This window comes from Heloderma suspectum, chromosome 14 (assembly GCF_057233095.1).
Source record: "Heloderma suspectum isolate Gila_16-S chromosome 14, 16-S_ref, whole genome shotgun sequence".
Lineage (NCBI taxonomy): Eukaryota > Metazoa > Chordata > Lepidosauria > Squamata > Helodermatidae > Heloderma > Heloderma suspectum.
Window position 1 is genome coordinate 22,180,210 of NC_139471.1, and position 14,704 is coordinate 22,194,913.

Sequence of the window (14,704 nt, forward strand, 5' to 3'; positions counted from 1 at the left end):
AGCTCTTCTGTCTGATCAATCAAGGCATGCCTCAGCCACATTTGATATTCCTGCAAGACCCAAGCCAGGGTGTCAAGAATGTGGCATCCCATCCACATGCCGTAAATATGGGGGGGGGGGCAGGGTGGACATGCTGCCCCCGGCCGCTGCTTTCTTATAATAAACTGCCGAAATGTTCACTTCAGCACAGGAGGAAGGAGACAAGCAGCCACTGCAGGTTCTTGGGACTAGACATCACAGGCTAGCTGGGGGCTCCCCACCCACAGCGGGGACAACACAAAAGAGTCTGCAGCTGTGAGAGAGGCCCTGCTGATTTCAGCTTCCTTTATCTTTTAGGGCTGGCTGCTCAAAATGAGGTGAAACTGACAAGGGCCTTCTCTTGAGGCCCTTGAAAAGAAGGCAGAGGCCCATCTTTGCAGCCTCTGTTACGCAAGTACAGTTCTGCTTCCTACTTGCATGAGTTATATGCGAGATAGGCTCGCAACTGTCTCATGCGTTAGCGTGAAACTTTCCCCACTGTTTCCTTGCCTACCTGTTGGTGACATGCTAACTGAAGCAAGGTGCGTTGCTCTGTGGATGTTTCTTCTGAAACCTGGATGGGCAGTAAGTTCGAAGTATGTCAGTTATCTACGGAGAAGTGTGTATTTTATTGATGCAAATTGAATAAAATGTACAAGCCTGCCTCTGAAATGTTAGCAGGAACACATCCCTTTCATTAAGCAGATGAAAGGCTCCAAACTTTCTTTGGCATCTTGTCCATTAATAAGACATTATTTGGTTTCCATTCTGCTGTGTGCTTCATTCTATGAGGCACTTCCCTTGTGTTAATCTTTTTTTTTTAATAGTAAAACTGCGGTTGCAATCCGAATCATGTTAACTTGAATGTAAGTAAGCTCCATTAAAATCAGGCTTATTCCATAGAAAAGTGCTTAGGATCATGGTGTGTGGGGGTTTATTACAAATGGATAAACACCGTGAAAATTTTTGGGGGCTAGAGCTCTGTGTTACAATGCATAAATATCTTCCCTTGGGGCCGGAGCAGGGCCCTGGACACTGTGACGGTGAAGAATTTCTCCCAGTTGTTGCACAAGGCTAGCACTTAAAAACATCTCAAAAGTGGCTCCTAGGCACTGATTCTGGCATTTAGGAATTTGAAACACTACTTCCCAGCCCCGACTTCTACATACTGCAGGCTTCCTGCAGTTTCACGGTGGGAGTTCATGCCCCAAATTTCACGATCCAACAAAGCCACTCGCTGCTATTTCTCCCTCTGCCTCGCGCACACAGCAAACCAAGCGGCCCCTTCCTTGACCTGCATCTTCCCCCAGAACGATTCCAAAGACAGATGTGCTGGCTTGCAGTTTTGCTTGAGAAAGAAAAGCTCCTTTGTTTGAGTGTTCTATCTATGTATACCACCATCCTTGGTGCTCGGTTGAGTCTCTAGGATCAGGCGTCTTGCCGATGAAATCACGCATTAGGTTTAGCAAAGGGCTGTGTAATTTGCAGCATTGGAATGGGATCCATGTCAAAGCGGACAAGGTATTGATTTTTGTGGGGTTTCACATGGATTGTATGGCTTGTTAAGAGAACAGCTGCAATGTCTCCACTCCCTGTCAAATAGGTTCGGCCCCCAAGACCCCATGTTGCCAGGAGGCCCAAGAGCAACGTTGCTATCGATGGCCGAAGGACCTCCATCTCCAGTCCAGAGCAGTGAGTATCTGTGCCGCAGCATTTCTCTTTTGAAAAGAGTGCTGCTGGGAGGGTCTCTTTCTATTCCTGTCTTTGTGTCATTGAATGCAATAAAGTTTTGTGCCAGAGGTATGGAACATGCACTGAAAAAACAAGTTAGCACTGGAATTCTGAGAAATAAATTTGATTTCCATGGTGAGACAAGTGGGCGTCTCCTCAAGTGTTTAACTTTGTGGAGGACCTGGGGGGGAGTTGGTGGGGGGGATTTTGGATTGTTCAGCGGAAAACAGGCACCTGCCTGTGAACCTGGGCAGGATCCTCCTGTTAGTGGAATGTGAGCACCCTCTTGTGGAAGAAGGTTGGCGACCACTCCTGCAGTCAGCCATTCTGAAGGTGGATTGTTGGGCGATGTAGAAAGTGAATGTGAACAGCTACACAAAGCAGCTCTACTTGGAAATTTTTTATTAAGTGTATTTTTTTTTGACAATATGAAGTAAACCCCAAGAATCCCTACAACCTCTCCTCCCACAAGTCAATGAAGAACTGATTGGAGAAACGGATAAGGAAATCTGTACTCTTTCGCCAAGACAGGGCAGCATTCCCTAGTGATGTACAATTTAAGTGTAGCAAAATTAAAATGTACCATATTCCTGGACATCTGTGACAAGTTTGTGCCTCTTCTAGGTGTCTTTTTTACCTAGTTTTCTGTCCTTTTGATACTTAGTTCTCCCCTCCCTTTTTGGAGATGTGCAAAGCTTTTGAGAACTCTTATGATTTAAAAACAAAAAAATAGAGGATCAAGAATGGTTGGGTTGCTGACCCCATCATTTGTGGGAAAATGGGAAGCACAAAGGAGTTCATTTATCCTGGTAGAACCACCTGTGGTTAATATATTGATATTTCATGTCGACCAATTGCCTGTTGATACCTCTGAAAATCCAGAAAAATGAGCAGAGAAATTCTCACTGGAAGGATGTAGCTGTGTTAGCTAGTTGTGTCCAAATTGAAGATTTAAATGTTTCACTATTAACATACGTGCAGTTCCTAAAATTTCACCCTTATAATGAATTGGCAAAGGGAAAGAGCGCTGCTGAGAAATGCAGTTCAAGTGGCATTTATTTTGTGGGGAGGTTGCTGATTCCTTGTCCGTGGGTGCCACACTGCCACCTCCCCTCCCCTCAGTTGTTCCATCTGCTGCCACCAGCCACTTCAAGTTAAAACAAACAAGGCTGCCCTGAGGGAGCTGTGTGGCAAACAAGGCACCCTCCCCAGCACCCCATTTCCATGTGACTGAGATCCTCCCAGGAGGGTAAGCGGCGTCTGACGCCCCTTGCTGCCAGGCCAGGCTCCAGTGCTTTGTTGCTTCAGCTCTGTTTCACTCCCTTTTTTAACACTCTATAGCCTTGCTTCTTAAAAAAAACATCCAGGGCAGCCTTTACCAACTTGGTGCCCTCCAGATGTGTTGGATAACAACTCCCATCACTCCTAATAGCCATGCTTGGTGGGGATGATGGGGTCTGTAATCCAAAAAACATTTGAAGAACACCTGGTTGGAGAAGAAGGCTGGCCTATCGTTACGTTGCTAGTTCGTTTTCCTTTTATAAGCTCAGCTGGATTGTGGCCCTTCGCACACCACAACCAGGGTGCAGCTACATCTTTTTTTGGCTGCAGGATGGTGGTGGAGAGCCCCTTCCCCCACATGACAGGTGGCAGCCCATGCAGCCAGGTTCAGCACTTCCTGTATGGCAGGACAGGATCATCAGCAGCATGGCTAACAGAGAGCGGGCACCGGCTCCAGAGAAACGTCAGCTCCCACAGACCATAAATGTGCACTCGATTCGTATCAAGGACATGCCCAACATTATTTATTTAGTTAGCATGAGTTAGTGAGCTCATTGCATTTATGTATCACTTCACACAACTGAAAGGAATCCCAGAGTGATTTACAAAGAAATGATAAAGACAAAACACAAAAAACAATTGTGGGGGGTGGCCAGGGTCGTGGGGTGGATCTGGTACCATCCTTAGCAACTCCCTGTGCTGCCTTAGAGACAAAGCCCCCCGCTGCTTTTAAAACAGTGGGCAAAATGACCCACTGGGGGCTGGTTCGCTTTCTGCGGATGGCATTAGAGACTTCTTCTGTGCTGCATCTCCAGCACTTCCTACTGGCCTCCCCAAAGGCTGCCCTCCAGCTGTTCCCCTTATTTCTCAGTACTGAAGGAGGCCTTCCAACAGCCCTCTTGGCAAGAATTGTCTTCTGGAGGCCAGGATGAGTCCCTTCTCCCTTGAGATCTCCAAGGGTTTACGTTTCAGTGCCTTTTTTGCACAAGGGCAGGACATAGTGCGAGGTAATACCGTCGCATTTCCTCAGGATGGTTTTTGTGTGCCTTCAAAGTCCCACTGCCGTATTTGGGAATCAGGGTTTCCCCATGGGCGAGGGGTGCCTTTCCCTGCAGCATGAGGCTTGGCTCGCTTGCTTGAGCTATCTACTCAGGAGGCATCTTTTGTACCCTGCACCTGCACTCTGCTTTTGGCCCAGACTGTGTAGTCAATCTTGGGGGGGCGGGTGCTGTCTGGATGACCAAGCCTTAGGGCAGGGAGGTGGTCTTCTGCACAGCACCATGGTTCTGGAAATGAGGGTGCCGTTTTCCCAAGCCGAGCTTTGCCCCTGACTTCTGCCAGATTGGGCGGGGGCTTCCTCTCTGGCTAAGGGCTCAAAGGGCTTTCGTCCAAACCTGCCACGGCCTCACACTTGGAATAAAACCGGCCCCCTTTTCCGTAGGCAAACTTGTCCTGACAACAGAATTCCTGTCATTTAATGCCCATCCCCAGCACTCAGGCGTTTTCTCCCACTATTTTTCTTTTTTTGTTTCCTTTTCCTTTATCTGTCTTAAGTGCATTTAGGTGTCAATTAAATTTGAAATATCTACATTTGTCAGCACTTGGTTTTTGGCCAGCGTGATGTGCTGCTGATTTGTCCAGGCATCCTGACACATGGGGGGGTGGGAAGCCCCCGAAATGCAGATTGTCCTCATTAAAACCGAAGCAGCAACTCTCCTAATGGTAGGCAGAGCCATGGAGCGCATCCTCGGCTTTATTGCGCCGTGTTTCTGACATGATATTTAAAAAGGAACAGCCACGGCTGTCAGCACTGTCATATGCTGGCGCTAACCGGAGACATGTTAAACTAAACATTAGAAGGAGATCAGCAAGCCATCTGCATGGGAACTCGGTGAAAAGATTAGGGAGGCAGGAGCACGCGCAGTCACGTAGAGATGCCGAGGACTGGCACTGTGACGGACGGACAGGTCCCTTTCCCTGCAAAGCCTCCACCATCTCTTGCCTCGTTGCTGGCTTGCTGCGACCCGCCTTTCCCCAGACAGCTCTTTGTGTGTGAGATGCGAGCGAGTGGTGGGTGGCAGCCAGCAGGAGAGAGGAGCCGAATTGGGTTAATGAGGGAAGAGGCTCACGCTGGATTCGACTGCCTCAAGCTAATAATAAATTTACACATGGACATTTTTGAGCACTTGTCCCTTCCGTTTTTAACCAAAATTGCATTTTTCGCCAAAATTTAAACAGACTGTCAATGACACCCCACTGTCAGAAGAGGTGGCCATTTGGCAGCAATCAATGCTGCTTGCATTGGTCTTTGTTGAAAGGAAATCCAATGGCTTTGGTGGGATGGCTTTTTGGTCATGCCTCTGAGAATTGGTAGGTACCCTGGAAGTCCATCTACTCCCTTTATGGAACTAGCAGCACACTGAATTAAACCATCGTTGGTGGGCTATCTTTCACAGAGTGGTGTGTTCTGTTCTTTGGGTGTGGCTAGGCGAAAATACAGCCTGGGTTCCCAAGAAACTCTGGGAACTTTAACCTTCTGAGATTGCTGACAAATTATCTGTACCCACAACCTCCATCAGAACTGGGCTGCTAGTGGAAGGGAGGATTGGGTCTAGTCATGTCTTAGTTATACACTTCTTGGTATGGAAATTTGGCACTACTCCAGGTCTTGCCATTTCAGCCCCTGATAGTCTGATGATGTGAAAGAAAAGATCCTCCTTAAACCAAGTTCTAGTCAAATCCAAAGGGGGAGCTCACACTAAACTCACATTAAATCACAAACAGCTTATACACTTTCTCAGAAAAAGGTGGGGACCATTGGCATTCCATGTTCTTAGCATGCTTTGGCATTTCACAGAAGTTGACTCACATGTGTACCTCTCCAGCATTGCTTTTTTTAGATTGGACATGTCATTGTTGAGGGTCCATAACGGAAAAGGGTAGCATGGAAGAGAATCCCTAGGAAACTCAGTTCCTCTGCAAAAACTGTGGAGGTTTTTTGAATTTCCTTTGGTTCTTGAGCCTCTTCAATCACATATAAATATCTGAGCCATATATAGTACAATAGAATGCTAAGATTAATCCTGTCGTCTTATAGCTCAGTGCTAGAGTATGCCGTGCATATAGAAGGTCCCAGGTTCTGTCCCCAGCAGCTCCAGGTAGGGCTGGGAAAGACCCCCTGTGTCAAACCCTGGAGAGCCACAGCCAGTCAATATCGACAATAGCAGGCTAGATGGACCAATTGGTAGAAGACAACAGCCAATGTTCCACCATATATAAACAACAGATGCACATAGCACACATCCAGCCACCTTTCAGAAACTCCTTCTAGACATGTCCTTAGTTGTCATCTGCCTTGTTAAGACCTACTGAAGAGGGTTGATTTTTGTCTGTGATAGATTGCCGCATCCAGCCCTCACCTCAGAAATACTGTATTTTTTTAACCGTGTGTGTGTGTGAGAGAGAGAGACAGACAGACAGAGACAGAGAGTGCACGCACCCAACCATTATGTTCTCTCCGGAAACATCCAGACATGTGGGTTGTAATACTTGTCTGTGTGTGTGTAGGCAGAGCTCAGAGCATCCACTGACAAGGCAGATGTATTTTTTATAATAATAAATACTTTAGTGACACGTCACAGCTGAGAAGACAATTCAACTTGTCTTCAAGGAGAAAACTTTCAGCCACCATCTCCAACAAGACTGTTTGTGGGACGCCTGTGAGCCAGTCCATGCATGCAAACCACCTGCTTTTGATCTGTTTTCCTCCACAGGTTTGTGTGGCGGAACCTCACTGTGAACCAAGCACAGCCTGCAGCCGCTTCTGTTGTTACGGCAGATGCAAAAAGTGCCACCATGGTGATAGAAATGGATGCAGACTGTCTCTGTGTGCAGCATTCTTCCCAGTCTTGCACAGCGTTTGCATGGAGAAGAAAATACTAGTTCACATTTTTGAACAGGGGTGTGTGCATGCTCTTGTGTGGCATGAGCCAAAAATAATGATGTTAGGGGGTACATTTGGAAGGAGTAAGTGCGCTATGCTTTGTTCATCTTTCTTGGGTAACCACCGCCTCCCAAGTAGGATCCTTTCTAAGTGGGCTTGTCAGAAGTATAGACAGTCCCCTGGTGGAGTTAAGATGGGTTGTGTTTTGGGGGTAGAGTTCCCAGTGTGTCTTGCAGTCCAACAGAGCGCCTGCAAGCCCCAAGTTATTGCGGTGGCTCTGGCATCTCTCCATTTTGGTGGAGCTGAGCTCATGCTCTTTGTCAGAAGGCTCTTGTGCTGCTGAGCTTTTGTCTCTTGGAGAGGAGAAGGATCTTCCTCTTTCTGCTGCCGGAGGTCGTCTGTCTTCATTTGCTTTTATTAGGTTGATTTCTGGGTCCTGCCCCTTACCCTCCCTCTTTGACCTGGAGCCCAACACTCCAAGAGGTTCTAGGAAGAGCATCTTTTTCTTGCGCATACTTCCCTCTCCTTTCTCCTGAACGTAGGCTACTGCATTCAGAAACCTGGAAACATTTGGCATTTTTTGTTTGGTTTCCTTTCCCTCTGCAGGTGCAGCTCAGTAACATCCTTTCTCTCTCCTCTCCCTGTCTCCTTCAGCTTGGTAAAGCCCACGCGCCACTATACAGTCTTTCTCTCGGAGGACTCTTCCGGCGATGAGTTTCCTCAGGAAGACGACCCTGGCTCTGCCTTCTCTGACAGCTTCCTCTTCTCTGCTCCCTTTGAATGGTCTATACCTTGACTCTTTGCCACACTAGCCAGCGCCGCCCCCCTTCCTTGCTTGGAGCACCCCGCTGACGTATTACTCTTTCCCTTGCTCGGGTGTTTCTGTGGCAAGTGTTGTGTGTGTGTGTGTGCGTTCACGCATGTCCCCTGCATATAACCATGCCAGGCTATTTCACCCACAACTTTTGTGGGGGTGGGAGGGAGGCGTTCAGGTTTCTTTGTCATGGTTGGCCAGGCTTTGCTCCCTTCCCAGGCTGCCTGCTCCTATGCTAACTTGTGCTTGTTGGTACGTCTTGTGAGCTTCCAGGCAGTCATCGCCCAGCCGTCACAGTGTTTTCTCAACCTGCCTCATCTCATCGCCCCTGCTCTGATTTCCCCAGTCTGGACAGCCAGCTGGGCAAGGAACATTAAGCAAAAGCATGGCCAGAGCAAACTGAAAGTAAGGCGCAGTATGCTTGGAGCCTACAGCTCAGGGGGCTGGACCATGTTTTGAAGTCTCGAGAGCGTCTGTGGGTGAGGTGAGCTATACGGTGGGTGGATATGGTATGAGACTGCAGGAGCAAGGCCAGGAACAGATGAACAGGAAACTAGGCCTAGGGACCAAGGCTCAGAAGTTAGGTGAGGAAGTGGGTCACAGTAAGGGAGATAATTCCTTGTGGGGGGATGCATGGGGAGGGGAATGAAGGTTGGTCTGGTGCATAAAGCCTGGCCAGCTAAAGGTGCCTTACGGCAGAGTTCTCTAGGCCCTTGGGCACCATTCTCACATGCCCTTGTAGGATCCAGCCGCCATCTTAATACACATGTGAATTCCGGTCCAGCAGAGTCGTGGTCGATTTTGAAGTGCAGACGCTCTTCACGACAGTGCCCATAGCCACGACCCCACGAAGAGCACAAACGTTCAGGGAGCTGTGTTGATCCATATCAACAAACCAGTTCTGGCAGTTGTGACCTCCTCTAGGAGCAGCTCTTTTGTACAGTGAAAGGGTCTTAATTGCCCATCCAAGACCAGGCCGCCCCAGAATACATGGCATGGCAGCAGGGAACAATACATTGTTGCTGGGAAAATTCATTTCCCCCAGCTACTGTGGGGACTGCAACTAAACTAGAACAGAACAGGAATGTCTGAGGTTGGTGGCAGGTGATGTCATTGTCCCTGCTAATAAAAGAGTGCTGGTGTTACGTCCCTGTGAGCCCTGGCTCCACTACACCACTGTTCCTGCTCCCAAAACTGTTGCTGACCAAAGCCCTCAGTCCCCCCAAACAACTCCATGTTGCGCCCGGCGGTAATGAGGCAGCAGCCACATCTGAGCAAACTGCAGTTGCTTCTCTGCTAGGGGGATGGAAGAAGCCATCCTTTGCTAATGAGTTCGCAGGGTGCAGTTTATCAAGGCACTGGAGAGAGACGAGGGCTCCCTCACATTGCTGCTGTTTCCTGGTGCCTCTCCAATGTTTTCCTCAATCTAAAGCCTTGTTTAAAGGGCACGGTGAGACTGGCTGCCAGTCAAATGCCAATCACGGTGGAAATGCATGTCAGTTTGTGGTGTTAATTGGATGCGCATTGCGCTGCCGTTCCCTCGCATGCAGAGCCGACATGCAAATCACAGGGTGTTCAAGGCCCATTTGCCAAGGTACACAGGAGCAGGGCTGCTTGGCGCTCCTTCCTCAATAAGCCTACAATAGACTCTCTCTCCTCCATAATGGACTGTGGTGTTTCTTGATAAGGTGACACTAGTTTAATCATTGATACTTACCTCAGGGAAGCACCAGGAATGGCTTGCACTGAGTCAGCTGGAGCAAAGGAAATGGAGCTTTGTCTGGGACAGCACAGTCAATGACCCTGCGTGGTAGAAAGATGGGAGGAGTACTCAGTTTCCTTTGTTAAGGAAAGAGGGCCGAGTAACAGTATTTCGTGTGCCATGGGCTCTGTTGCTGGTTCCAGAGGCCCTGCGCAGTCTTCCTGCTTGGGGTGATGGCATCTGTCGGATCACCGTTGTCCTCTGACTTGGTTGATTTGGCATGTAAGCAGCACCGCTAGGATGACTTCCATGGGCTCAATGTCTCTTCAACACCCCGGTGCTCTTTGAGTCACCCCACTGGAAGCCAGTACAGATTTATACACACACTGTTTCCCTCGACATCCAAATAACCCGCCACATGAGTTCTATCCAGCGCTCCAAGTCCCTCTCCCTGTTGTTCTGACTCCTGCACCTTTTTCCAGTTCCCACTGGTTTCATTGTGATCAGTCCATATTTCACATCATCAAGGAGTGGGGAAGCCAGGGCCTGGGTGCCACAGTCTTTGTGTCTTACTTTTCTTCCGGGGCACTAAAGGCATCAAAATCTGTTCACTGTCCCTCTGATTCTAAAAGCTGGGGCCAGTTACACTGAAGCACCAGTTTTGTGGCATCAGCATTCAAGCCTTGCTGGCTGACACAAGTTTGAATTTTGTTCTCTCACCCCCACCCCAAATGCCACTTGCGAGCAGAGCAGGCTCAGGCAGCATGGCCCGGCTTTCAGGTCTCCTTGTATTTGAAAGCAAGAGCACAAACCCCTGCGTGGGAGACGTTTTGGCCTTGCGGACCCACCGAAGTGCCGTGAATCCATACTAGCCTTTTCTAAACTGCAAAGTGTGTCGGTGGATTCCTGAGAGCAGCCTTCTCCAGCCTGGTGCTCTCCAGATGTGCTGGACTGTAAAGAAGGATGGGAGTTGCAGTCCAACACATCTGGAGGGCACTGGGTTGGGGAAGGCTGCTTTAGTGGTAGCACGTCTCCGGTTGAGGTGATGCATCTTTTCTGTCTGCCAGGCCTCAGCCTTATCGGGCCCTGAAGGAGTCTGACAGTGCAGATGGAGAGGAAGGTCTCAGCCTGGAGAGGCCCCAGGGCCCCAACCCTGTTGACCCACCTACGCCAGACAGCCCTGCGGAAATCAGCCTCCTGGGAGACCTTTTTACAGGGCTGGCGACAGAGCCCCAGCCGCTGAGCCAAACCAAGAGCTTAGAAGACTTGAGGATCCCCAAAGGACAGGGGGGCCAGCAGCGCAACTCTGACTACCAGGTATGGGGCTTAGCTGGGTGTGAATGGAAAAGCACAGGGGACTGAGGGAGGCAGAGGATGGTTCCGGGCTGATGGCGATGGGAGGAAAAGGAGTGTTGATGCAGAGGTGGGATGCTCCGGGCCTCGGGCTCCTTGGAGAGGAAAGGGGCCTTATTAGAGGAACCAAACAGTGCAGGGGCGGGGGGAGATGCAGGACTCATGGGGAAGTTCTTCTGATGTCGGGGGGGGCAGTTCATCGGTAGAAGAAGGTGAGGCAAAGGAGGGTTCAAGAAAGACTTTGCTGGAGTGGGTTTGGAGGAGGTGGGGAGGGGATCTTGATTGGGCCAGGGGAGGCTCTGTTCCAGGCCTAGGGAGCCTCACAGCAAGGTTCTCCAGGGGAAAGGAGGGGGGGGGTGCTCCAGGAAATGTATTGACCTGCTGTGTGCTTTCTGGCAGAGGATGGATCCTGGCTTCTCTGAACAGAGCTGGGCTACCCCAGGCATAAAGCTTCCTCACCCCTACAAGCAGCTGTGGGGCTTGGGCCATGACGACATGGCCATTCCCACCAAGTACTCCCAAAGCTCCCCGGAGAGGCCCTTGACTCCTCTTGGGAATGTGCCGCCTGTCCCATGGAGGCCCCGAAGCAAAGACAGCATCCTGGATCTCGTGGAGAAGGAAGTCGAGAGCTCCCCTGTTGCTCAAGGCAGTATCACTGTCCCGCGGCCACAAGGCAGGAAGACCCCAGAGCTGGGCATTGTCCCACCACCACCGGTGCCCAGGCCTGCCAAGCAGCAGGCACCACCAGAAACCGCCACCTGCCCTGCAGGGCATAGCGACCTGGCCTCGGAGCTCACGCAGGAGACGCTTACAGCCAGAGCCCTCTCCCTGGACCCTGCCTTTGGGCAGCCTGCTGGTTTTGTCACTCCCCAGCCCCAGCTTTTGTCCATCCCCAGCAACGCCCCAGAAATGCTCCAGCCGGTCAGAGTCAAGCTAGAGGGTGCAAACAGTGACAGCGACTTCCTCCTTGCCCTCCTTGATCCATTGAAAGCAGGGAGCTGTCAGGATGCTGGCCTTCAGCCAAGTGCCAGAAGCCTGCTGGGGTCTGTGTCTCCCAGCCCCGCAACTGGCTTCCCCTCGACGGCTGGTGACCTCATGCCCCCCCTATCAGCACCGTTCGGCCGGCCTCTGGGATACCCTCCCTCTGCGACACCATTTGTGCAGCCCTCTCTCAACCCGTTCGTGCCGGCAATGCCAACACCTCTGCCATTGTCCCTGGTCAGGCCCCCTGGGAGCCCTTTTGCCTCCTCTCTAGGCCATGCTTACAGCTCCAGCTTCATCACATCCCATTCCAGCTTCTACCAGCCACAGAGGCCTCCTCCAAACCCTCTGGCACTCTCCATGCCCAACCTCTTTGCCCAGGCTCCAGCAGCCCCACCACAGAGTCAACCCCCTTCCCAAAGCAACGCCCCGCAGCCAGCACAGCGTTGCGGCCCTTCTAAGATCCGGACATTGCCCCTGGCTCATTCTGCCTCTAAGATGGAGGCCAGGACGAGGTTGGCTGCCAGGCCCAGTGACCTCCCACTAGTTCCCCCCAAGGCCAAAGTACTGGAGTCAGTGTTACACCCTTCCAAACCTCAGGCGGCTAAGGACCCCTTTGAAGACTTGTTGAATAAGACCAAGCAGGAGGTTTCCGTCACGCCAGGTAAAGTAGAGCAGCTGAGAAGGCAGTGGGAAACATTTGAGTGACTCGCCCCGTTGCCGGCAGTCGCAATTCCTTTCCCGGTTGCGTGTTGGACCCATGCAAAGGCCCAGTATTCCACTGGAATGGGTTAGCCAGCTAGAAGCTGCTACCCACTCACAAAACTCCTGTGTTGTGGGCAAGATGTGCTGACTAAATACTGCTCTGAGATAGGGCTGCTCCAGAGGAAGCTTCATTGGCTCCCTTCCCATAGTCCCCAGTCATCAGTAGTTGAAAATATGATTTGGGGAGAGGTGAGGCATCTTCCCACTCTCCAAATTTGCTCAAGGTAACTACTGAATTGGAGGGTGCTCAGTTGCTCCCCAGGTCTTTTGCTGCCCCTCGTTGCATTCTTGCAATCATATCCCACACTCCCCCCCTCCCAGGTGAGGATTAACTTCCTCACCCATGTGATCAGTATTGAATTTAGAGTCTCTCTGTTTTCACAGGCTGTGAATCATGTTTTGCTTTCACATGTAAATGCAGTGCACAAGCTTGGGCAGAGTCAATCACTAGGCTTTAGATCTGCGTCCTTTTGTTCCTAGCTTCTCTGTCATACAGGTGCACTTTTGAGTGGATGCACAGCTCCTTGAATTCCCTGCCCTGCCCCTCCAAACTTTGCACGCAACAGAGGGCCTCCCCCTTACATCCTGGGGTTCAGTATTCACACTGGAGCACCGCAAAGCTGTCTAGGGAGTGGGCAAAGTGTCTGTTCACACCCATCAGAAAATTGGAATCACCAGCAGTGGATCTTTTTAGAGCTACACACATGATGTCCCTATCATGGTTCCCGAAATTTTTCTGTAATTGTGTTAATATGATTATATATAAATATCTATATCTATATGTAAATGTGTTACTAGGTGGCGGTGGTGCAACTAGGTGTAATACTATCTTATTTTATTACCAAAAAAGAGAGAGGGCACAAGGTATAAAGCAGCCTTCCCCAACCTCATGTCCTCCAACTATGTTGGGACTATAATTCCCATCATTCCCCTATCTGGGGATGATGGGAGCTATACTCCAACTCAGCACTGGGTTGGGGAATGGTGGTACAAAGGGTTCCCGAATATGGTGAGCTGCGTCAAAGCCAGGCTGGCAGAACAGAAGAGAACAGGACATGATGACAGGCGTGGATCTTTCAAAGGGAGTTTTAAGCCTGGCTGTGGACTAGCGGTCTTTGGTGTTTGTTACTTAAGAGCATCAAGAAGCTGACCTGAGTCCTTCCGCCTTGTCAGCACCAGCTGGGCGCCAAATTGATCTGTCCAGACTGCTTTGGGAAGCAAAGAATATAGCTGAAACAAGTCCAGTCATTGCATGAAAGCCACAAACGAATAAAGGACCCATTGGTACGTTTGCCTCTGGCTCCTTATAGCCATGGAACTGCCAGCACTTGGGTCACGAGCCTTTTTCAGTTGGTCACTTAGGTTTGGGGGATTTTTAAAACTGGGCTGTTTTTTTTAATTACTGAGGGGCAGCAGTTAGGCTTGTCATCAATCTGTATACGCAAGAGATCACCCTGTGCACACATGGGATGTCAGTCTTCCTTGCCACCTCTTTTTCTTTCCAACGTGTGTTGTTTTTGTTTCCGTGACCTCCTTGAAGTTTCCTTCTTGCTGCTGAAGCGACATTGAGGCTTCTGACTCCACGCTTGAGCCTGTACAGTGCGAGAGCAAACTTCATTTCTCCGGATGCTGACAGTCGGGGGACACCTCTCGGCATTGTGTTTGCGTCATCACACATTTGTCGAGTACTTGCTGTTACAAGGCATTCTCTCTGTTTTGTATTAGGTCTTTTTTGCTGGGAAAAAAGATGTTTTTGATATTGCCTAGTTCTGAATAGTAAAATATGTAAAGTCCACGAAATGGGCGAGCGTTGGTCTGCTTCATCCAGGAGGGGGGGGGGGTGTTCTGGGGATGGCGACGACCTTTAAGAGGGCCCAGCAAGGCTGTGGGTTACGTTTGTAAGGCAGCAGCTGTGCCCATGCGTCACCCTAGACCTGGTCTAGCAGTTACAATGCCAGTGGGCCACATCCCGCCATGATGGCTCCTCCAGCTGGTGCTTCAGCTGGGCACCTCACCTAGCTGCTCGTGGGCATCCCCCAGTAGGTCGAGGCCCCAGTTGAGGTGCTGACTCCAGCCAGCACCGTGGCTGGACCAGCTTCGCCTGTCTTGCACCTTC

At 50.3% G+C, this 14,704-nt stretch overlaps 1 protein-coding gene across 1 annotated transcript in view; it reads left to right on the forward strand.

The window, feature by feature from the left end:
• DENND1A (DENN domain containing 1A) overlaps positions 1-14,388 on the forward strand; it is a 296,658-nt gene extending 282,270 nt beyond the window's left edge. The window contains exons 21-23 of the mRNA XM_084820777.1: positions 1,622-1,710; positions 10,557-10,806; positions 11,242-14,388. Coding sequence (XP_084676903.1) covers positions 1,622-1,710; positions 10,557-10,806; positions 11,242-12,531 — 1,629 coding nt within the window. The 3' untranslated portion in view covers positions 12,532-14,388. The remainder of the gene's footprint in view (positions 1-1,621; positions 1,711-10,556; positions 10,807-11,241) is intronic.
• The last annotated feature ends 316 nt before the right edge of the window (positions 14,389-14,704 follow it).